This window comes from Pocillopora damicornis, chromosome 1 (genome assembly GCF_964200805.1).
Source record: "Pocillopora damicornis chromosome 1, jaPocDami1.2, whole genome shotgun sequence".
NCBI classification, from domain to species: domain Eukaryota; kingdom Metazoa; phylum Cnidaria; class Anthozoa; order Scleractinia; family Pocilloporidae; genus Pocillopora; species Pocillopora damicornis.
The window spans coordinates 33517514-33541034 of NC_142670.1; the positions used below are offsets into that span (position 1 = coordinate 33517514).

The following is a 23521-nucleotide window of genomic DNA, read 5'->3' on the forward strand; positions in this document are numbered from 1 at the left end:
CTTTGTAAAAGTTCTTCCCTTCCCCCATCCTACCTGTGGGCCAAAACTGTACTCAAATACTCTACCCGACTGCTGGATTCAATGATCAGTTTTTTCTTAAAGATCAGCGACCGCAACTTTCTTTTCATTCACCAGCTCACTATTTGAGCTTTAAAAACCTAGACCTTGTAGACCTTTTCTTGTGAGCCATTCGCTTGCAAAAGTGAATTAACTCTGTACCTTTGAATAACTCCGTATTAAAATATAGAACGTGCACTCCGCTGGAAAGACTCAACACTTCCGGTTCAAATTACCCATCCCAGCCAGAGAAGTGTCACATTTCTAACCACCGGAAACTGACAACAGTCAAATGCCTTCGGGTTGCCAGGGAACAGATTTTGAAGCTTTGACTTTCTCAGCGTCTGATCTAATCTTCGATTTGTCGCCAGTTTGATTACAGCCATGGCGTACAGAGCAGCTACTTTGCGAGGATTGGCCATCGCACAGATGGTGTTTGGGGCTTTGATGTTCGTCTTTGGAATAGCATCTATTTTCGCCACTATAGACTGGACTTCGTACGTTGGTTTTGGCATCTGGGTTGGCGTTTGGGTAAGTTTCGTCTAACTGTTCAAATAATAGGGACCTTAAGAAAAGAACGACGGCGACGGCAACGAGGACGTGGCAGAACAAAAAGTTCTAAAGGGCAGAACAATAGCCAGCATGTGCGTTTTAAAACTATGCTCATTTCATAGCTGTCCTCTGCAAAACCACAACGAGGAATCAAAAAAAATTGCGTCGTCTGCGAACGGAAACCGCGGCGGCAAGTTATGCAAGTTATTTTTCTTTCCCTTTGGAAATCAACGCTGCTTAATATACGTTATGCTGAGGTTGAGGTAAGGCGCTGTAAGAGACAATGAACTCATGCGACTATTTTCGAACAGAAATTCATTTTTTAATCGATGCGTGTCTTCCTTTGCGTGAATGGAATGAATGAGCTTTTAGTGGCAAAGGTTAAGGTAAAAGACATTTTGTTGCACGCTTTTTCGACTGAAGTTATATAGTTGGCTCTTTTACAGCAGATTCAATATGAGCTTACGGTTCACAGGCGCTTGGTCATTTAAGAAGGCACTCCTCACACTAAAATCTAAAATCACACCCCTATAAATTATTACGCATACAGTTCTTGGATAAAGAAAATAATGGCGAGAAGCATAGATTGTATTTAGGACCGGGGACTTGTTTTCCAATTGTATGAGGCGGAGCAGAAATCTTACCAATCTATTTTCAATGAGAAGCAAACTGGTGTTCGTCGGGAATTGACCAAAGACAGGCGTTTGAACCAAATCAATTTAAGGATGGGCGTGCACACTCTGATTGCGTTGCATTGTGGTTTCGTTATTTTCCACTTTATGGCGGTGAAAGAGAAAGAATCGGCAGATTTTGACTGAACATTCCGTAAAAGTTAGACCATTCCTTTTTCCTTTCGCCATAGGTGAATGTAACTTGATTTATTTTGAAAGTATTTTCCGTACGCATATCTCGCAATTTCAGTTGGTTGTCAAGGACAAAAGGAATCATTGCGTTTAAGTATGTAATTTCAGACCAGTCTTCGAGAAGGTCAAATTTGATGTACGTGTTTGGTTGAAGTCTTTATTTATCCAAAGATTTGGGTGGTCGCTTTGATCAAAAGCTCTAACCAAACGCTCCCTAACCGTCCGCGTGTTTTATGTATCCCGAGAGCTAGCGTTTGAGACCGGTTATGGCAGCGAAAAGGCCTATCCTTGTGAATAGCTAAAGTGTATTGCGTTACATAGCGTAATGTTATTGTAAGGACATTTCCTATTTATACTCGATGGTACTGAAAATCTACTTTCTTTTAGCGCTCGCACAAACTCCCACAACTTCAAAACATACATTTGAGTTTACTTACAGATTCTTTCCTTCCAATTTACAGAGGAATTCTTCATACGCTAAACATTGAGTGAAGTGAATGATATTTTCCATAAGGTCATTAAATGGCTTTGGAGAAAAAATTGTCGTAACAGTCATTGAACTTGAGTTTGTTTGCCAAACCAGTACCATTGTTATTTTTTTTCAAAAGTGCACCGATGCTTTTTTTCTCTTACGCGCTCTCTAATTGACGGGTGTCAGATTGTGACAGATACCTGTAAAAAAAATGTTTGAAAGTTTTTTGAAAGCCTTATAAATCACCTTCATCGTTACGCAAATAAGAAAATATCTAGGTGAAGTCTCTCTCTTTCATTTATGTTATCTCTGTCTCTGTCTTAACTGCCTTTTACTCCCTCAGAAATTGTTTAGTTTAAGGAGGATCTAAGTAGATTGCCTTGTGATAAGCTAATGGGGATGTGCCACTGGATTGGGTCACATTTTTATGGGGCACTGCCTTGTGATAGGCTAATGGGGGCGCCACTGGGTGGAGGTCACCTTTTTATGGGGTACTGCCTTGCGATAGCCCAATAGAGATGTGCCACTCGATGAGGTCACATTTTAATGGCTGGATTGATTACAACTGGGTTGTATTTTTCATAGAGTTATTTGAATGGGGTCGATGCCACTTTTTTGGGATTTTGGGGGTAGGAAAATTGTGGGCAATCTTTGGCATCATCACATAGCTCTCCAAAGATGACCTCGTTAAAAGGTTATATAATGAAGATACATAAACAAAAAGTGGATGAGTTGGGATCGCGAAAATTATATTTTGGTGAACTCCATCTGCACTTCAGTTGGTGGAGCTTTCTGAGCTTGTTTGATTTGAATTGTATATTTATGGCAAGCAAAACGTGAAAAAATTATCACTTTGACTTGAAGAATACTTAATATGTTCTTATTCCACAATGAGAAATGAATTATTTAATTGATCTTTCTGCTTGTGTGAATTGTAGGTTTTTATCACCGGAATTTTGGGATACGTCGGAGCAAGAAATGATTTCTACCCAAACAGGTGTTTGGTGAGTTACTGGGCTTTTTCAGGAAACCCCTTCAATACAAACTACCTTATTATAGTGAAAGAGCCTCGATTACATGTATTTGATTGATGAGCTAAAAAATTAAAACTGAACGCTTGAAAGAAAATATTCATCAATATATTAGGTAAAAATGAAAGTACATCCTCAAAGATTTCATTGCGCATATACTGTTAACCTCCACCTAAAGTTATCCAGCAACGATTTACATGGCCTAAAATGCTGGTGTTGTTCAAGTGGCTACAGTGTGTGCCCACCACTAATTCCATCACTCTTAGAAATATGAATAATATTTCTGAATAATGTCAGCCTTGTTTTGTGTTTTCAGCCATGTTAAGCACTTCCTCAAACATTTAAGAGTTTTGAAAAGTTTAATATGTGCTTATGTGCATATGTTCCCTGTTTGATGAAAAAATTAAAAAATGATATGGATCTTGAATATTATTTTAATATAAATATTCTTATAAATATTCAAATGGGATCAGTGAGCGAGTCTGGATAATTATAAAAATGATAATAATAATAATAATAATAATAATAATAATGATAATAATAAAAAGATACCAGTAACCAGGGCCCAGATTATCTACGGCTACCCTTAGTAAGGGGGAGAGGTAAGATGAACTCCTCCTCTCCTGCCCCATTTGCAGCATTTTTCAATTTTTCTTGGACATTTTCAAAGACCAATATTCAATTGATAAATTGGTCAAAAATAGATAAATTAATAAACAAAGAAAGAGAAAAATGAAGACGGAAAGGAAGAGAGAAAAAAAAGAAACAACAGAAACAACTCAACTAGCAAATCAGTAATACACATTACCTTTAGGTTAATAAAATTCACATAATAGTTATCCTGAACTGAATTTTTCTGAATGAAACTTTTCAGCCTTAATAACTCTTGTGCAAGTCTAATTGATTAAATATAAATTTAAGGTAACTTTTCAAGGAATAAGTTCTTTAATTGGAAATTGAATTAAACATCCGAGGAGCAACTGGCCAATTTTTAGGCTAAGATTTTATGAAGAGTAGGTGGTTTTTCCATTGCTCTGTGAGACCATTTTAATTGTACTTGACATATTTGCAGTTGGCTTTCAATGAAAATAAAGATCAGTTTTTTAACCTGAGAGAGTGCACCGTCAAAATTCCAACAACCAAGCTCTTCTCTGACAAGCCACAATCTCCTCCTTCTCTCTTAAAAGACGTTAAAATTACACTAACAGTAATTCTTTCCTATATTTTATGGCCTATCATAGGTACTAAAATTTTTATTAAATGGGAAAAATATACACTGTTCAGCAAATTATGTCATTCTTTTTAAGCTAAGAGGCAATATTGATGGACAAAAACAATTTCCTATCTGAAAGCCCTGGAATCTTGAGTGAAAAATAACTGGCGTATTGGCCCTTTATAAGTTTTGAATAATTAACCCACCCTCTGAAACAAGTCCCAATCTGAAAACCCTGGAATGTAACACCCCTCACTCCTTCCCTTGGGTTTTTCAGAGAATTTAAAGTCCTTACGAAAATTGAATTGAATGGGGAGCAGAAATGGCGCGGTGGTGAGAGTGCTCGCTCTCATACTGCTATCGGTGCGGGGTTCGATTGCTGGACCTGCAGTCACATATGCATGGGTTGAGTTTTTTATTAGTTGTCGTTGTTGCTCCGAAGGGGTTTTTCTGCAGGTCTTTCGATTTCCCTCTATCCACAACACCACAACCTGGAGATAGTGGACAGGAAGAGCCACTTAATGAAATGTCCGCTGCTAAATTATAACTGATAATTGTTATCATTATTATTGATAAAAAAGATTGGTATGAGACTTAATACGTTTAATTTATGTACGTTTACCAGGAGATGGTCCAGTTTGAATTCTGATTGAATTGTGTGGTGTGTCTTTATCAACAGATTGGATGTTTTATGGGTTTCTCTATCACGGGTTGTGTCTACTCAGGTACAATGTTCATCTGCTATAGCATTACTCTCGCATACTACGCTGAAAGGAAGACATACTGTGACAATTATAAGACTTATTCTCGACGCGACTACAAAGATTACCGTTATGATAACTACAAGTACTATGATTGCTATGGGAGCTACGGCCTCAGAGCTACAGCAGAAAACTTGGCTGGTTTAGGCTCTTGTCTTCTTATTTTGTCCTTGGTTGAGTTGGTCGTGGCCATTGCGTCATCCATCTATTGTTGCAAGGCAGTGTGTTGTAACTCAGCAAGAGTTGGGAACACAGTAAGTAATTACCACCAACAATTCAGTTGTTAATGTTTCAAGCTATCTTGAAATCATTTGTTGCCAATATCTTTTTTTTTAATTTTTTTTTTATAAATATTGCACCAAATATTTTTAAATACTTACGGTTAGTTTCACAAAAAAAAAGTCGCACATAACTGGACATGTGGGGCTAAAACCGAAAACTATTCAGTGTTATAATCCATCAAATATTTTTGCTCGCGCGAAATTGTTCTAAATTCATCATGTGATCAAATATGCCCTAGCTAAAAGTGGGAAATATCCAAGGATATATAGCCCAACTGATATTCCCCAATCAGTTAAATCCTTATGGTCACTATGATAAAAGCCTTCATTTGAACTTAAATTGAAGATAAAAGAGCATATAGATACTTTTACAAAAGAAGAAACATACTTTTTTGTTGTTGCTCAAGTGGGACCAGAGAATACTGAAATGGAACTTAAACCAGCAAAAATTAAGTTGTTCACAAACACTTTCCCCGCGCAATTTGCAAAAGTATGTTGAAGGATGATATACACGCCAAAAATATACCCTTAATCCCACTTGTATAGTATTAATAATGATCATAATGAACAATTTATACTGAGTTATGGACATTTGAAATAGTTATTATTCATTGTGAACTAATGGAATTTTTAGGTTTGAATGTAGTACAGTCAACTCCCCTCTAACAGACACACTCATTTTTCCTGTCCACAGTAGCTCTGTTGTAAACTTACCTAGTAAATGGTTTTGTGCATTCTATTAACCTTATTTGGTGAAATGACAGTTAGCAATTTTGATGAATTATTAGACTTTAAATATTTAATCTATCAGGCCCCAGATGTTTGAAGGGTGGATAACACTATTCACTGGATAACTCCCTATCCGCTGGATAGCGCATTATGTTCTATTAACCTTTTAACTCCCAGATCAAATGTTTCATTCTCCTTACTGTCAACCATACAATTCTTCCAATGCTAGCTCAGAGAATTAATTATTGGATCAAGTAATTATCCCCAAATTGATATTTTTCTTTATTCTCATCGCTTATCTGGTTGATATTGTATTGATATCGTGAGGAGAAATTCTGTGTTGGTCACTAATGGGAGTTAAAGGGTTAATTCTTATCAGTTGGATCGCGATTTATCCATTGGATGGTGTTATACGCTCTTTGAACAACTGGACCCTTGGCTGATGTTTAATTATTTTGACCACTAAGACAAGGACTAACCAGCAAGGGAATTGTTTGCTTGTGCCAATGAGTAAATAGCTATGTTCTGTAAACTGTAGTGCTTGTAGCCAATAATTATACAGAGCACTTTAGCTATATAGAGACCCTTTGTAAATAGCCCTAGTTTTAATTGTACTAATTATATATTGTAAATAATTATTTAATTCAGCCTTTAGCTGCAGCTTAGTTATTCTTATGAAACTCTCTATCTCAACCAACCAGCAAATGACTTTTGTACAGCCTCAGCAGAGGGCACAGCCTGGTGTAGTTTTAATGCAGACTGAAGGTGGTGTGGTGCCACAGGGTTACCCAGCAACAAGCCAGCAACCTGTGTATGTCCTCCAGCAGGTAATTAGATATAAATAATTATGTACTGATACAAAGTAAATATATCAACGTTTGGACATGCAAAGTTCCAGGCAGTTTACTATAAACTTGGAGTGATCAAATGTTTTTTTTTTTTGGTTTAGTTTGTTTGTTAGAAAACAAATTAATTAGTATTCCATGCGGTGCAGTGTTCACAATGTAAATTCAATTTGGTCTAAAGTTATCCAAGAATACATTAACTGCAAGAGAGTATACTTTAATAGGTTTAAATAGGGGAAAAGAGGAATGAATGCTGTTATTTAGATGCATAAAAGTGAGTGATCAGCATCTAATTTCTCATTACAATATAACCCCTGAATCACACATTAAGGTAAAAGGAATAAGGGAAATGGTAACAAACTGAAGAAGCTCTCGATTGTTAAACAAATTCTCCTGATCAGGTGCCTTAGGAAACACTATATATAAAGGACAGTATGGAGTAAATGCATAGTCGTGTTATGGTGTAAAGACTATTAATAGCTACTGACACATACATTCTGTATGGTAATTTTTTGAGCTTGATGGGTGAATAAAGAAAAAATCTGAATTTGTTAGATATGAACCTACTAATGGCCCAGTTCACCTGAGTGAGCTCTCTGTAGCTCAGTGGCAGAGCACGAAATCCAAAGGCCTGGTGTCTAGTTCAATACAGATAACTCAGAGATTTTTGCCCCATGCATGTGAAAAAATTGGAGAAAATCTTGCCTAATATGCTGTCAAGAAGTCTGAAGTCAATAACGTTCTAGGTCTAAAAATATTTTGGCATTGTTCATTTGACAGCCTGCAGTGGTTGCACAGCCTGGAGTGGTTGCACAGCCTGGGATGGTTGTACAGCCTGGGATGGTTGCACAGCCTGGGGTGGTTGCACAGCCTGGAATGGTTACACAGCCAGGAGTGGTTGCACAAGCTGGGATGGTTGCACAGCCTGGGGTGGTTGCACAGCCTGGAGTGGTTACACTGCCTGGGGTAGTTTCACTGACTGGGGTGGCCGTTTAGCAACCCAATTACTGGGCTCCATGAATCCATACATTCACTACATGAATCAGCAGCCATATCTGGAGACTTTTGTAGTGTAATTAGGGCATGCTTTAGAAGTTTTGTGTTCGTGAGCTCTTGTAGTGGAAGGGGAAAGGAATAGGAACCATGGGACAGGAGTGGTTGGAGAGGACAAAGGATAAGAGAAGTCACAGATATTGAAGCCCGGTAAAAAACAAGAGATTCTGTCCCCCACCCACCTCCGTCTCTTTCCCGATGTAGGTAAAGCTGTGTCTCCAGAACCGGTATGCTTATATAATAAACTGAATTACTGCTGCATTTATTTTGATTGGCTCATTCTTATAATCTTTTGGAGGACAGACATAGATGATGTGACCAAATACGAGAAGAGAGATGACGTCACAATGTGGCTGTGCCTCGTTTGCCACTTTTTGGATCTAACTACATTATGACGTCATCTATCATCTCTTACTAAACAGAGATATGTCAGCATGAAATCTCTTTGTTAATTCGTAAGGTATATTTCAGCTTTAATGTTTGAGAAGATACGGGAAGGAATAATATGCCGGATTTGCCTTTTCTCAGGAAATGATGATTTAGATGTGACACTGTATTGTTTAAATTGAAGAACTGATTGTGGCTTTTAATCCTTAATTGCAGCCTGTGTTTTACAATTTTAACTATAGTAGTAATACTTATAATAAGCTAACGTTGTGACTCGAATGATTATTCATTTGTTCATATTACAATAAAGTATGTCAAACATGCAATTTTTTCATGTATATGGGTGCGAAATTTTGTTTATGTATATTCTATTTTCATTAACTACGAAACCTGAAGATATCAATGTGTAAAATGTTGCGTTTATTAATTGTTGCCGTTCTTTGGTTACTGAATCCTCCGTCACTAACAATGTTTGACAGGAATATTTTGCAAAAATAGAACCGAATTATATTTTAAGATTTTTACTTTTCAAGATGAACAAGAATCTGTACGTTTACGATACACCACAAACGAACCGAACAGAACAATGTAACGGATTGAAACTGATCAATCACAACCGAATTACACCAACTGAGTCTTATACCAACATTATGGCTGAACAAACCAATCAGTTCACATGAATCAAACAACAACTATTCAATTAATTCTGATGATGACTTCTGCGCAGGTTGTCGAAATATCAGTCACTATTACTGACAACAGTCCTTCTCAGGACAATTTTGGTACTATCAACTGAGTTGATAACGTAAACTGGCCACCGTAAAGAGTTTTAAAGCTGACGTTTCGAACGTTAGCCCTTCATCGGAGCGAGGTCGCGAATTATCATGTTATACTCTCCCACCGACGTAGCTTCTCAGGACTACCCTCACTTAGACGATTAGACTACACGATCAAACCTACATCTTCAAATGGCTTTTTAAAGTGGAGTACACGAACGATTTTGCTGAGGGTTCCTTCACTAGATTGTTATTGACTTCGAGCAAGAGAATCTCAAGACTTGTAAAAAACAAATCGGGCTCCCGCTTTTGGTCGACTGATGTTGTTAATCACACAACGTATGATTACAGACCGAATCGAACCACTCCTAGTCCTATTATCATTATTAGGCACGCCTAAAGTTTGTGCACAAGATGTTATAACGTTAGTCTGAATAACACATTCCCACGTAAATTGACGTTAGGAATACTTTCTCAATTTTAAGACTGGAAAATTGTAAAAGGAAGCTAGACAGCCCTTTTTTGTTTATCATTTAAACAACAAGCCCTTGGTATGACAAAAAAAAAACATATATCTTTGTGTGTACTTCTGTGTAGAAGGCTTGATTTCTACATTATGCGCCGATTAATTCGAAGCTTAAAGATCCCCTCCGAACATTTGAACGGTTAAAATTTCTTACCTTCACCCTCCTCCCTGGGGGCCAAAACTGTATTCAAGTGCTCTTCCCCACTGCTGGATTCGATGATTAGTTCTTTTTTTAAGATCAGCGACTGCGACTTTCTATTCATTCACCAGCAATTGATTTGATTATGAGAGCTTTAAAACCTAGACCTTGTAAACCTTTTTCTTGTGAGCCATTCGCTCGCAAAAATGAATTAACTCTGCACCTTTGAACAACTCCATGCTAAAATATAAAACGTGTATTCCGCTGAAGAGAATCGACACTTCCGGTTCAAATTCCCCATCCCAGCCAGGGAAGGGTCACATTTGCCAACCCCAGGCACTGAATACAGTCAAATACTTATGTTGCTAAGGAAGTATTTTGAAGCCTTGAATTTTTTGGCGTATGATCGAATGTTCGATTTCTCACCAATTTGATTACAGTCATGGTGTACAGAGCAACTGCTTTGCGAGGGTTGGCCGACGCACAGATGGTATTTGGGGCTTTGATGTTCGTCTTTGGAATAGCAAGTTTTTTCTTCACTACAGACTGGACTACGTACGTCGGTTTTGGCATCTGGGTTGGCGTCTGGGTAAGTTTCGTCTAGCTTTTTCGAATAAAAGGTCAAGATAATAGGCATGTTGTTGCACGCTTATTCGACTGCAGTTACATAGCTGACTCTTTTGCGGCAGGTTCAATATGAGGCTTACGGTTCACTGGCGCTTGGTCATTTAAGAAGGCACTACTTCCACTAAAAACCTGAAATCACAGCCCCAAAAATTATTATGCATACACTTCTTGGTTAAAGAAAACAATGGCGAAAAGGACAGGTTGTATTTAGGACCGGGGATTTGTTTTCCAATTGTATGAGGCGAAGAGAAAACTTTACCAAGCTACCAATCAATGAGAAGCAAACTGGTGTGAATGTGGAACTGACTGAAAAAAGAAGGCGTTTGAAACAAATCAATTTAAGGATGGGCTCGGCCTTGACGGTGTGCGCACTCTGATTGCGTTGCATTGTGGTAGCGATAAGTTCATTATGGCGGTGAAAGCGGCAGAAATAAGCAGATTTTGACTGAACATTCCGTAAAAGTTAGGCCATTCCTTTTTCCCTCCGCCACAGTTGAAAGTAATTTGTTTTATTTTGAATGTGTTGAAGTATTTGTCGCAATGTCAGTTGGTTGTCAAAGACAAACGGAATCACTGTGGTTAAGTAAGTAACTTGAGACCAATTTTCGAGAAGGCCAAATGTGACGCACATCTGAAGTCTTTAATTACCCAGGGATTTGGATGTGACGCACGTCTGAAGTCTATATTTACCCAGGGATTTGGATGGTCGCTTTGATCAAAAGCTCTGACCAAATGCTCTCCAACGGTATTCATGTTTTTTTTATTTTAAGAGCGAGCGTTTGAGACCGGTTATGGCGGCGAAAAGGCTTATCGTTGTGTATAACTACAGAGTATTGTGTTACATAGAGTTACGTTCTTGTAAGGACGTTTCCTGTTTCTACTCAACCGTGTTGTAAATCTGCTTTCTTCTAGCGCTTGAGCAAACTCCCACAACTTTAAAACATACATTTGAATTTACTTACAGATTCTTTCATTGCAATTTACAGAGATATTCTAATTGCTCTCTAATTGAAAGGTGTCAGATTGGGACAGATAGTTGCGAAAAAAATGTCTGAAAGTTTCTTTGGAAGCCTTTTAAATCGCTTTTATCGCTACATAAATAGAAACTGTATCGGTCTCTCTCTTTCATGTGTATTATCTCTGTTTTAACTACCATTCACTCGCCCGAAAATTGTTCAGTTTTAGGACGATCTGGGTAGTCTGCCTTTTGATAGGCAATTGGGAATGCGCCACTGGATGGGGGTCACCATTTTATGGGGTGCTGCCTTGTGATGGGCTAATGCCACTCAATGGGGTCACAATTTTATGGCTGCATTGATTACAATGGGGTTGCATTTTCCACAGAGTTACTAGAATGGGGTTCATCGCACTTTTTTTAGATTTTGGGGGTAGGAAAATTGTAATAGTGTAGTTTGATCGTCCGGGTGAGTGTAGTCCTGAGAAGGACTGTTGTCGGTACTAGTGACTGACGTTTCGACAACCTGAGCGGAAGTCATCATCAGAGAGCAATTTGTGAGCAATTTTTGGCATCGTCACATGGCTCTCCAAAGATGACCTAGTAAAAGGTTTTATAGGTAGATGAATAAACAAAAAGTTTCTAAGTTGGGATCGCGAAAATTATATTTAGTGAACTTCATGAACTCCATCTGCACTTCAGATTGGGGAGCTTTCTGAGTTTTTTTTGATGTGAATTGTATATTTAAGGCCTGCAAAATGTAAAAACTTTTATCACGTGGACTTGAAGATTACTTAATGTGTTCTTAATCCAATGAGAAATGAATTATTTAAAAGATCTTTCTGCTTGTGTGAATTGTAGGTTTTTATCACTGGAATTTTGGGATATGTCGGAGCAAGAGATGATTTCTACCCAGACAGGTGTTTGGTGAGTTACTAGGAATTTTAAGGAAACGTTTTTTTGGATAACTTCCCTATCTCAATACACACTACCTTATTATAATGAAAGAGCCTTGATTACATGTAACTGATTAATGAGCCAAAAATTAAAACTGAATCGTTTAAAAGAAAATATGCATCAATATATTACGCTAGAATGAAAGTACATCATTAAAGATTCACTGAGCATAAAATGGTTTACCTCCCAAAAGTTATCCAACAACGATTTACATAGCCTAAAATGCTTGTGTTTGTTGTTCAAGTGGCTGCAGTGTGTGCCCACCACTAATTCCATTGTGTGGTGTCTTTTTATCGACAGATTGGATGTTTTATGGGTTTCTCCATTATAGGGTGTATCCTCTCAGGACAAATGGCCATCTGCTATAGCATTACTCTTTTAGTCTACGCTGAAGTGAGGACACACTGTAACAACTACAACGATCACGGTTATGATACCAACGAGGACTATGATTGCTATGGGAGGTATGGCCTTCGTAGAGCTACTGCGGAAAACTTGGCTGGTTTTGGCTCTTGTCTCCTTATTTTGTCCTTGATTGAGTTGGTCTTGGCCCTTGCGTCATCCATCTATTGTTGCAAGGCAGTGTGTTGTAACTCAGTAGCAGTTGGGAACACAGTAAGTAATTACCACCGCAGTTCAGTTGTTAATGTTTAAAGCTATCTTTAAATCATTTGTTGCTAATACACTTTTTATATATATATATTGCATCAAATATTTTTGCATACTTACAGTTCGTTTCACAAAAAGGGGCACATAACTGGATATTTAGGGCTAAAACTGAAAACTATTCAATGTTGTAATCCATCAAATATTTTCGCCCGCGCGCAATTGTTCTAAATACAACATGTGATCAAATAAGCCCCGGCTAAAACTGGGGAATATCCTAGGATATCTAGCCCGACTGATATTCCCCAATCAGTCAAATCCTTTTGGTCAATACGATAAAAGCCTTCGTTTAAACTTGAATTCAAGATTAAGGGCATATATTAACTGTAACAGAGGAAGAAACATGACTTTTTATATAATATCCACGGACAAATATCCGTGCATATTTTTTAGTCTCCGATGGAAGCTGTTGTTAACTTATTGCAAGTTTAAAATCATGTGTCCTGTTTTCCAGTCTAACTTTGTTCTTTGTTCTTTGTTTGCATCGTGGAACAAACATTACGTTCACAAGACAACTATCTCTCTAGTGAACACTTGTATAGTGTTAATAATGATCATGATGAACAGTTTATGCTGGGCTAGTGACATTTGAAATAATTAGTATTCATCGTGAACCATTGGGACTTTTACTTTTGAATGTAGTACAGTCAACTTCCCTCTAACTAGACACACGCTGTTTTCCTGTCCACAGTAGCTTAGTTGTAAACCTACCTTGTAAATGGTTTTGTTCATTCTATCAACCTTACTTGGTGAAATGGCAAGTTGCGTTTTTTAATGAGTTTTAGACTATAAATATCCAATCACCCTGCTGTTTATTTACTTTGACTATTAAGACAAGGACCAGCCAGCAAGAGGTGTATGTACAGCCTCGGTACATGAACCCAAGGACACAGCCTGGTGGGGTTTTAATGCAGACTGAAGATGGTGTGGTGGCACAGGGATACCCAGCAACAGGCCAGCAACCTGCGTACGTCCTCCTGCAGGTAACTAGAAATAAAACATTTTCTACTGATACAAATTAAATGAATCCAAGTTTGAACAAACAAAGTTCCAGGCAGTGTATCAAATGTTTTTTTCTTGTTTAGTTTGTTTGTCAGAAAACAAATTAATTATTATTCCGTGCAGTGCAGTGTTTACAATGGAAATTCCATTTTGGTCTAAAGGTATCCATGATTACATTGACTGCAAGAGAGTATACTTCAGAAAGGTTTAAAAGGGGAAAACAGGAATGAATGGTGTCATTTAGATGTGTAACACGTAGATTAACATATTCTCTGTCCTCGTCTTCTTAGTGTTGTTGTTAAGGCTATTGTGTGTTTATTAGGCATTTTTTTCAGATATCAGGAAATTAATATTTGAAATTCTAAGAGTGACTTGAATCTAATCTCCCCTTACAATATAACCCCCTGAATCGCACATTAAGGTAAAAAGAATGAGGAAAATGGTCACCAACTAAAGAAGCTCTCGATCGTTAAATAAATTCTACAAAGATAGTATGGAGTAAATGCATACTCATGTTTTGGTGTACAGGGTTAAAATGCTGGTATGGTGCAACTGAAGCTGGTGATATCTACAATAAGTATGGTAAATTTTTTTAGCTTGATGCATGAATAAAGAAAAACTTCGAGTTTGTTAGATATGAAGCTATTGATCGCCCATTTCACCCGAGTGAGCTCTCTATAGCTCAGTGGCAGAGCAAAAAATCCAAAGGCCTACTGTCTAGTTCAATATGGGTAACTCAGAGTTTTTTTGCCCCATGCACGTGAAAAAACGGAGAAAATCTTGCCCTATAAGTCTGAGGTCAATTGTGTTCTAGGTCTGAAAATATTTTAACATTGCTCATTTGACAGCTTGGAGTGGTTGCACAGCCTGAAGTGATTGTACAGCCTGGAGTTGTTGCACAGCCTCGAGTGGTTTCACGGCCTACGGTGGAGTTTAAGCGACCCAATTACCGGGCAACATGAACCCATACATTCACTTCATGAATCAGCAGTTATATCTGAAGACCTTAGTAGAATTAGGGCATGCTGTAAAAGTTCTGTGTTCGTGAGCTCTTATAGTAGAAGGGGAAAGGAATAGGAACCAGGGGAAAGGAGTGGTTGGAGAGGACAATAGGATAAGAGAGGAGAGGGTGAAACGTGCGCACTGAATGAGGGTTGGAAGTGGGGGGGGGGGGGGAGAGTCAAAGATACTGAGGCCTGCTTAGAGAGAAGGGCGAGAGGTCACAGATATTGAAGCCCGGTGAGAAGCAAGAGATTCTCCCCCCCCCCCATCTCTTTCCCAACTAAGGTAAACCTGGCCTCCAGGATATGTCTGTTTATATAATAAGCTGAATTACTGCTGCATTTTGATTGGCTTATTCATACATGGTGTGACCTTTAACAATATTTTGCTTCTTTCTTATATATAGCGAATCAGAAGCCCATTAGTGGACTCCTGGCAACTACGGGTAGACAGATGACGTCAAAATGTGGTTGTGCCTTGTGTGCCACTTTTTGGAGCCTACCACATTATGACGTCATCTACTATTACTTACTAAGCAGAGATATGGCAGCATGAAATCTCTTTGTCAATTCGTAAGGTATTCTTCAGCTTTGATATTCGTGAAGATAAAGGAAGCAATGTTATGCCAGATTTGCCTTTTATCAGGAAATGGTGATTTATATGTGACACTGTATTGTTTAAATTAAAGTGCTAAATTCGGTTTTTAATCCTTAATGGCACCCTGCGTTTTACTATTTTAACTATAATAGTAGTACTAATAATAAGCTTAAGTTGTAACTTGAATGATTATTCATTTGTTTAGTTTTAAGGGGGAGGCCCCACATCAATAACGTTGTCACCTTAACATGAAGGTGTGAAATATTATAATAAAATGCGTCAAAAAGGCTATTTTTCACGTATATGGGTGCGTAATTTTGTTTTGTATATTCTACTTTCATCAACTACCAAACCTGAAGAAGTCAATCTGTAAAATCTTGCTTTTATTAATTGCTGTCGTTCTTTGGTGACTGAATCATTCGTCACTAACAATGTTTGACAGGAATACTATGCAAAAATAGAACCAAATTATATTTTAAGCATTTTACTTTTCAAGATGAACAAGAATCTCTACGTTTACGATACACCATAAACGAACCGAATAGAACAATGTAACATACCCACGGATTGAAACTGACCAATCACAACCGAATTACACCAACTGAGTCTTACACCAACATCACGGCTGAACAAACCAATCAGTTCACATCAATCAAACTTATTACACTGACAACAACTATTCAATTAATTCTGATGATGACTTCTGCGCAGGTTGTCGAAATATCAGTCACTATTACTGACAACAGTCCTTCTCAGGACAATTTTGGTACTATCAATTGAGTTGACAACGTAAACTGGCCACCGTAAAGAGTTTTAAAGCTGACGTTTCGAGCGTTAGCCCTTCATCGGAGCGAAGTCGCGAATTATCATGTTATACTCTCCCACCGACGTAGCACAACAGTTTCTTCAGAAACTTTCCCTGCTTCTCAGGACTACCCTCACTTAAATGATTAGACTACACGATCAAACCTACATCTTCCAATGGCTTTTTAAAGTGGAGTACACGAACGATTTTGCTGAGGGTTTCTTCACTAGATTGTTATTGACTTCGAGGAAGAGAATCTCAAGACTTGTAAAAAAAAAATCGGGCTTCCGGTTTTTTGGTCAACTGATGTTGTTAATCACTCAACGTATGATTACAGACCGAATCGAACCCCTCCTAGTCCTATTATCATTATTAGGCACGCCTAAAGTTTGTGCACAAGAAGATGTTACAACGTTAGTCTGAATAACACATTCAAGATGCCTAAGTTGATCCGTATCGTAATGAAAATATCATTACAGTTTAGATTTGTCGTTTTGCATTAGTGGACGCGGGTATTTGTTGTAGCCCGATATGCACCTGAAATGAAACAAAGTCCTCCAATAAACAAAAACGTTATAAAACAGGTGTAGTTGCTACGGCAACGAATGGTTTTATGACACACAAGCAAACCTATGGTGGTGTTCACAGGATTTGGAAACCCAAGCCCAGATAAAGTACAAAAATCAACCGCATATTGCTAACTCTTGCTTTGAGCCAGTGTGAAGTTTCCTACCTCTTTCTGCTATTTCCGTATGGTAGCACGCTCTATGAACAAGTCTTCAAAAATAAAAGCAAAGTGATCACGATCAGAGTAATGCTTATGAGAGGCTGTAAATTTGGTTCAGTGAATCGTAACAGATCAATGTTCACAAGTTAAGTTACCCCCCCCCCCCCACGTAAATTGACGTTAGGAATACTTTCTCAATTTTATGACTGGAAAATTGTAAAAGGAGGCTAGACAGCCCTTTTTTGTTTATCATTTAAACAACAAGCCCTTGGTATGACAAAAAAAACATATATCTTTGTGTGTACTTCTGTGTAGAAGGCTTGATTTCCACATTATGCGCCGATTAATTCCAAGCTTAAAGATCCCCTCCGAACATTTGAACGGTTAAAATTTCTTACCTTCCCCCTCCTCCCTGGGGGCCAAAACTGTATTCAAATGCTCTTCCCCACTGCTGGATTCGATGATTAGTTCTTTTTTTAAGATCAGCGACTGCGACTTTCTATTCATTCACCAGCAATTGATTTGATTATGAGAGCTTTAAAACCTAGACCTTGTAAACCTTTTTCTTGTGAGCCATTCGCTCGCAAAAATGAATTAACTCTGCACCTTTAAACAACTCCATGCTAAAATATAAAACGTGTATTCCGCTGAAGAGAATCGACACTTCCGGTTCAAATTCCCCATCCCAGCCAGGGAAGGGTCACTTTTGCCAACCCCAGGCACTGAATACAGTCAAATACTTATGTTGCTAAGGAAGTATTTTGAAGCCTTGAGTTATTTGGCGTATGATCGAATGTTCGATTTCTCACCAATTTGATTACAGTCATGGTGTACAGAGCAACTGCTTTACGAGGGTTGGCCAACGCACAGATGGTATTTGGGGCTTTGATGTTCGTCTTTGGAATAGCAAGTTTTTTCTTCACTATAGATTGGACTACGTACGTCGGTTTTGGCATCTGGGTTGGCGTCTGGGTAAGTTTCGTCTAGCTTTTTCGAATAAAAGGTCAAGATAATAGGCATGTTGTTGGACGCTTATTCGACTGCAGTTACATAGTTGACTCTTTTGCAGCAGGTTCAATATGAGGCTTACGGTTCACTGGCACTTGGTCATTTAAGAAGGCACTACTTCCACTAAAAACCTGAAATCACAGCCCCAAAAATTATTATGCATACACTTCTTGGTTAAAGAAAACAATGGCGAAAAGGACAGGTTGTATTTAGAACCGGGGATTTGTTTTCCAATTGTATGAGGCGAAGAGAAAACTTTACCAAGCTACCAATCAATGAGAAGCAAACTGGTGTGAATGTGGAACTGACTGAAAAAAGAAGGCGTTTGAAACAAATCAATTTAAGGATGGGCTCGGCCTTGACGGTGTGCGCACTCTGATTGCGTTGCATTGTGGTAGCGATAAGTTCATTATGGCGGTGAGAGCGGCAGAAATAAGCAGATTTTGACTGATCATTCCGTAAAAGTTAGGCCATTCCTTTTTCCCTCCGCCACAGTTGAAAGTAATTTGTTTTATTTTGAATGTGTTGAAGTATTTGTCGCAATGTCAGTTGGTTGTCAAAGACAAACGGAATCACTGTGGTTAAGTAAGTAACTTGAGACCAATTTTCGAGAAGGCCAAATGTGACGCACATCTGAAGTCTTTAATTACCCAGGGATTTGGATGTGACGCACGTCTGAAGTCTATATTTACCCAGGGATTTGGATGGTCGCTTTGATCAAAAGCTCTGACCAAATGCTCTCCAACGGTATTCATGTTTTTTTTATTTTAAGAGCGAGCGTTTGAGACCGGTTATGGCGGCGAAAAGGCTTATCGTTGTGTATAACTACAGAGTATTGTGTTACATAGAGTTACGTTCTTGTAAGGACGTTTCCTGTTTCTACTCAACCGTGTTGTAAATCTGCTTTCTTCTAGCGCTTGAGCAAACTCCCACAACTTTAAAACATACATTTGAATTTACTTACAGATTCTTTCATTGCAATTTACAGAGATATTCTAATTGCTCTCTAATTGACAGGTGTCAGATTGGGACAGATAGTTGTGAAAAAAATGTCTGAAAGTTTCTTGGAAGCCTTTTAAATCGCTTTTATCGCTACATAAATAGAAACTGTATCGGTCTCTCTCTTTCATGTGTGTTATCTCTGTTTTAACTACCATTCACTCGCCCGAAAATTGTTCAGTTTTAGGACGATCTGGGTAGTCTGCCTTTTGATAGGCAATTGGGAATGCGCCACTGGATGGGGGTCACCATTTTATGGGGTACTGCCTTGTGATAGGCTAATGCCACTCAATGGGGTCACAATTTTATGGCTGCATTGATTACAATGGGGTTGCATTTTCCACAGAGTTACTAGAATGGGGTTCATCCCACTTTTTTGAGATTTTGGGGGTAGGAAAATTGTAATAGTGTAGTTTGATCGTCCGGGTGAGTGTAGTCCTGAGAAGGACTGTTGTCGGTACTAGTGACTGACGTTTCGACAACCTGAGCGGAAGTCATCATCAGAGAGCAATTTGTGAGCAATTTTTGGCATCATCACATGGCTCTCCAAAGATGACCTAGTAAAAGGTTTTATAGGTAGATAAATAAACAAAAAGTTTCTAAGTTGGGATCGCGAAAATTATATTTAGTGAACTTCATGAACTCCATCTGTACTTCAGATTGGGGAGCTTTCTGAGTTTTTTTTTGATGTGAATTGTATATTTAAGGCCTGCAAAACGTAAAAACGTTTATTACGTGGACTTGAAGAGTACTTAATGTGTTCTTAATCCACAATGAGAAATGAATTATTTAAAAGATCTTTCTGCTTGTGTGAATTGTAGGTTTTTATCACTGGAATTTTGGGATACGTCGGAGCAAGAGATGATTTCTACCCAGACAGGTGTTTGGTGAGTTACTAGGAATTTTAAGGAAACGTTTTTTTGGATAACTTCCCTATCTCAATACACACTACCTTATTATAATGAAAGAGCCTTGATTACATGTAACTGATTAATGAGCCAAAAATTAAAACTGAATCGTTTAAAAGAAAATATGCATCAATATATTACGCCAGAATGAAAGTACATCATTAAAGATTCACTGAGCATAAAATGGTTTACCTCCCAAAAGTTATCCAACAACGATTTACGTAGCCTAAAATGCTTGTGTTTGTTGTTCAAGTGGCTACAGTGTGTGCCCACCACTAATTCCATTGTGTGGTGTCTTTTTATCGACAGATTGGATGTTTTATGGGTTTCTCCATTATAGGGTGTATCCTCTCAGGACAAATGGCCATCTGCTATAGCATTACTCTTTTAGTCTACGCTGAAGTGAGGACACACTGTAACAACTACAACGATTACGGTTATGATACCAACGAGGTATCATATGATTGCTATGGGAGGTATGGCCTTCGTAGAGCTACAGCGGAAAACTTGGCTGGTTTTGGCTCTTGTCTCCTTATTTTGTCCTTGGTTGAGTTGGTCTTGGCCCTTGCGTCATCCATCTATTGTTGCAAGGCAGTGTGTTGTAACTCAGTAGCAGTTGGGAACACAGTAAGTAATTACCACCGCAGTTCAGTTGTTAATGTTTAAAGCTATTTTTAAATCATTTGTTGCCAATGCATTCTTTATGTATATATTGCATCAAATATTTTTGCATACTTACAGTTCGTTTCACAAAAAGTGGCACATAACTGGATATGTAGGGCTAAAACTGAAAACTATTCAATGTTGTAATCCATCAAATATTTTCGCCCGTGCGCAATTGTTCTAAATACAACACGTGATGAAATAAGCCCTGGCTAAAACTGGGGAATATCATAGGATATCTAGCCCGACTGATATTCCCCAATCAGTCAAATCCTTTTGGTCAATACGATAAAAGTCTTCGTTTAAACTTGAATTCAAGATGAAGGGCATATATTAACTGTAACAGAGGAAAAAACATGATTTTTTATATAATATCCACAAAATCATGTGTCCTGTTGTCCAGTCTAGCTTTATTCTTTGTTTTTTGTTTGCATCGTGGAACAAACATTACTTTCACTAAACAAATATCTCTCTCGTGAACACTTGTATAGTGTAAATAATGATCAAGATGAACAGTTTATGCTGGGCTAGTGACATTTGAAATAATTAGTATTCATTGTGAACCATTGGAACTTTTAGTTTTGAATGTAGTACAGTCAACTCCCCTCTCACTAGAAACGCGCTGTTTTCCTGTTCACAGTAGCTCAGTTATAAACCTACCTACTAAATGGCTTTGTTCATTCTATTAACCTTATTTGGTGAAATGGCAAGTTGCGTTTTTGTTATGAGTTTTAGACTATGAATATTTAATCACTCTGATGTTTAATTATTCTGACTATTAAGACAAGGACCAGCCAGCAAGAGGTGTATGTACAGCCTCGGTACATGAACCCAAGGACACAGCCTGGTGGGGTTTTAATGCAGACTGAAGATGGTGTGGTGGCACAGGGATACCCAGCAACAGGCCAGCAACCTGCGTACGTCCTCCTACAGGTAACTGGAAATAAAACATTTTCTACTGATACAAATTAAATGAATCCAAGTTTGAACAAACAAAGTTCCAGGCAGTGTATCAAATGTTTTTTTCTTGTTTAGTTTGTTTGTCAGAAAACAAATTGATTATTATTCCGTGCAGTGCAGTGTTTACAATGGGAATTCAGTTTTGGTCTAAAGTTATCCATGATTGCATTGACTGCGAGAGAATGTACTTCAGAAAGGTTTATAAAGGGGAAAAGAGGAATGAATGCTGTCATTTAGATGCGTAACACGTAGATTAACATATTCTCTGTCCTCGTCTTCTTAGTGTTGTTGTTCAGGCTATAGTGTGTTTATTAGGCATTCTTTTCAGATATCAGGAAATTAACATTTGAAATTCTAAGAGTGACTTGCATCTAATTTCTCATTACAATATAACCCCCTGAATCACACATTAAGGTAAAAAGAATAAGGAAAATGTTCACCAACTAAAGAAGCTCTCGATTGTTAAATAAATTCTACAAAGATAGTATGGAGTAAATGCATACTCATGTTTTGGTGTACAGGATTAAAATGCTGGTATGGTGCAACTGAAGCTGGTGATATCTACAATAAGTATGGTAAATTTTTTTAGCTTGATGCATGAATAAAGAAAAACTTCGAGTTTGTCAGATATGAAGCTATCGATGGCTCATTTCACCCGAGTGAGCTCTCTATAGCTCAATGACAGAACAAAAAAATCCAAAGGCCTGGTGTCTAGTTCAATATGGGTAACTCAGAGTTTTTTTGCCCCATGCACGTGAAAAAATGGAGAAAATCTTGCCTTATATGCTGTCAAGAAGTCTGAGGTCAATTGTGTTCTAGGTCTGAAAATATTTTAACATTGTTCATTTGACAGCTTGGAGTGGTTGCACAGCCTGAAGTTATTGTACAGCCTGGAGTTGTTGCACAGCCTCGAGTGGTTTCACGGCCTAGGGTGGAGTTTAAGCGACCCAATTACAGGGCTACATGAGTCCATACATTCACTACATGAATCAGCAGTTACATCTGAAGACCTTTGTTGTAGAATTAGGGCATGATGTAAAAGTTTTGTGTTCGTGGGCTCTTGTGGTAGAAGTGGAAAGGAATAGGAACCAGGGGAGAGGAGTGGTTGGAGAGGACAATAGGATAAGAGAGGAGAGGGTGAAAAGTGCGCACTGAATGAGGGTTGGAAGAGGGGGGGGGGAAGAGTCAAAGATACTGAGGCCCGCTTAGAGAGAAGGGCGAGAGGTCACAGATATTGAAGCCCGGTGATAAGCATGAGATTCTTTCTCCCACCTACCCACCTAACCTAACCCCTCCCCCCCCCCATCTCTTTCCCAACTAAGGTAAACCTGGCCTCCAGGATATGTCTGTTTATATAGTAAGCTGAATTACTGCTGCATTTTGATTGGCTCATTCATACATGGTGTGACCTTTAACAATCTTTTGCATCTTTCTTGTATACAGCAAATCAGGAGCCCATTAGTGGACTCCTAGCAAATAAGGGTAGGCAGGTGACGTCACAATGTGGCTGTGCCTCGTGTGCCACTTTTTGGAGCTTACCACATTATGACGTCATCTATCACTTACTAAGCAGAGATATGGCAGCATGAAATCTCTGTCAATCCGTAAGGTATATTTCAGCTTTGATGTTCGTGAAGATATAGGAAGTAATGATATGGCAGATTTGCTCTTTATCAGGAAATGTTGATTTAGATGTGACATTGTATTTTTTAAACTGAAGTGCTGAAAGCAACATTTAATCCTTAATGGCACCCTGTGTTTTACTATTTTAACTGTAATAGTAGTACTTATAATAAGCTTAAGTTGTAACTTGAATGATTATTCATTTGTTTAGTTTTGAGGGGGATGCCCCACTTCAATAACATTGTCCCCTTAACATGAAGACGTGAAATCATATTATAAAGTGTATCAAAAAGGCTATTTTTTCACGTATATGGGTGCGTAATTTTGTTTTGTATAT

General features: G+C 38.3%; 3 protein-coding genes across 4 annotated transcripts; all 3 read left to right on the forward strand.

Annotated features, from left to right (window-relative positions):
* The first annotated feature begins 320 nt into the window (after nt 1-320).
* Nucleotides 321-23493, forward strand: LOC113676115 (uncharacterized). 2 transcript variants are annotated; one of them, XR_016185276.1, is made up of 6 exons: nt 321-588; nt 2883-2948; nt 4868-5203; nt 6661-6786; nt 7585-8317; nt 23171-23493. XR_016185276.1 is itself a non-coding variant. In XM_027192733.2 (5 exons), exons 1-5 carry the CDS (start codon nt 442-444, stop codon nt 7798-7800), a joined length of 891 nt encoding a protein of 296 aa, XP_027048534.2. In that variant the 5' UTR covers nt 321-441; the 3' UTR covers nt 7801-8570. The 2 variants fall into 2 exon arrangements, 1 of the variants encoding a protein (XP_027048534.2); XM_027192733.2 differs by lacking the exon at nt 23171-23493 and having other exon boundaries at nt 7585-8570.
* On the forward strand, nt 10042-15790 carry LOC149053416 (uncharacterized). Its single transcript, XM_089201787.1, has 5 exons — nt 10042-10274; nt 12129-12194; nt 12525-12839; nt 13724-13873; nt 14741-15790. Exons 1-5 carry the CDS (start codon nt 10128-10130, stop codon nt 14852-14854), a joined length of 792 nt encoding a protein of 263 aa, XP_089057913.1. The 5' UTR covers nt 10042-10127; the 3' UTR covers nt 14855-15790.
* LOC113676113 (uncharacterized) lies at nt 17766-23493 on the forward strand. Its single transcript, XM_027192730.2, has 5 exons — nt 17766-17995; nt 19852-19917; nt 20248-20565; nt 21385-21534; nt 22415-23493. Exons 1-5 carry the CDS (start codon nt 17849-17851, stop codon nt 22526-22528), a joined length of 795 nt encoding a protein of 264 aa, XP_027048531.2. The 5' UTR covers nt 17766-17848; the 3' UTR covers nt 22529-23493.
* Nucleotides 23494-23521: the final 28 nt, after the last annotated feature.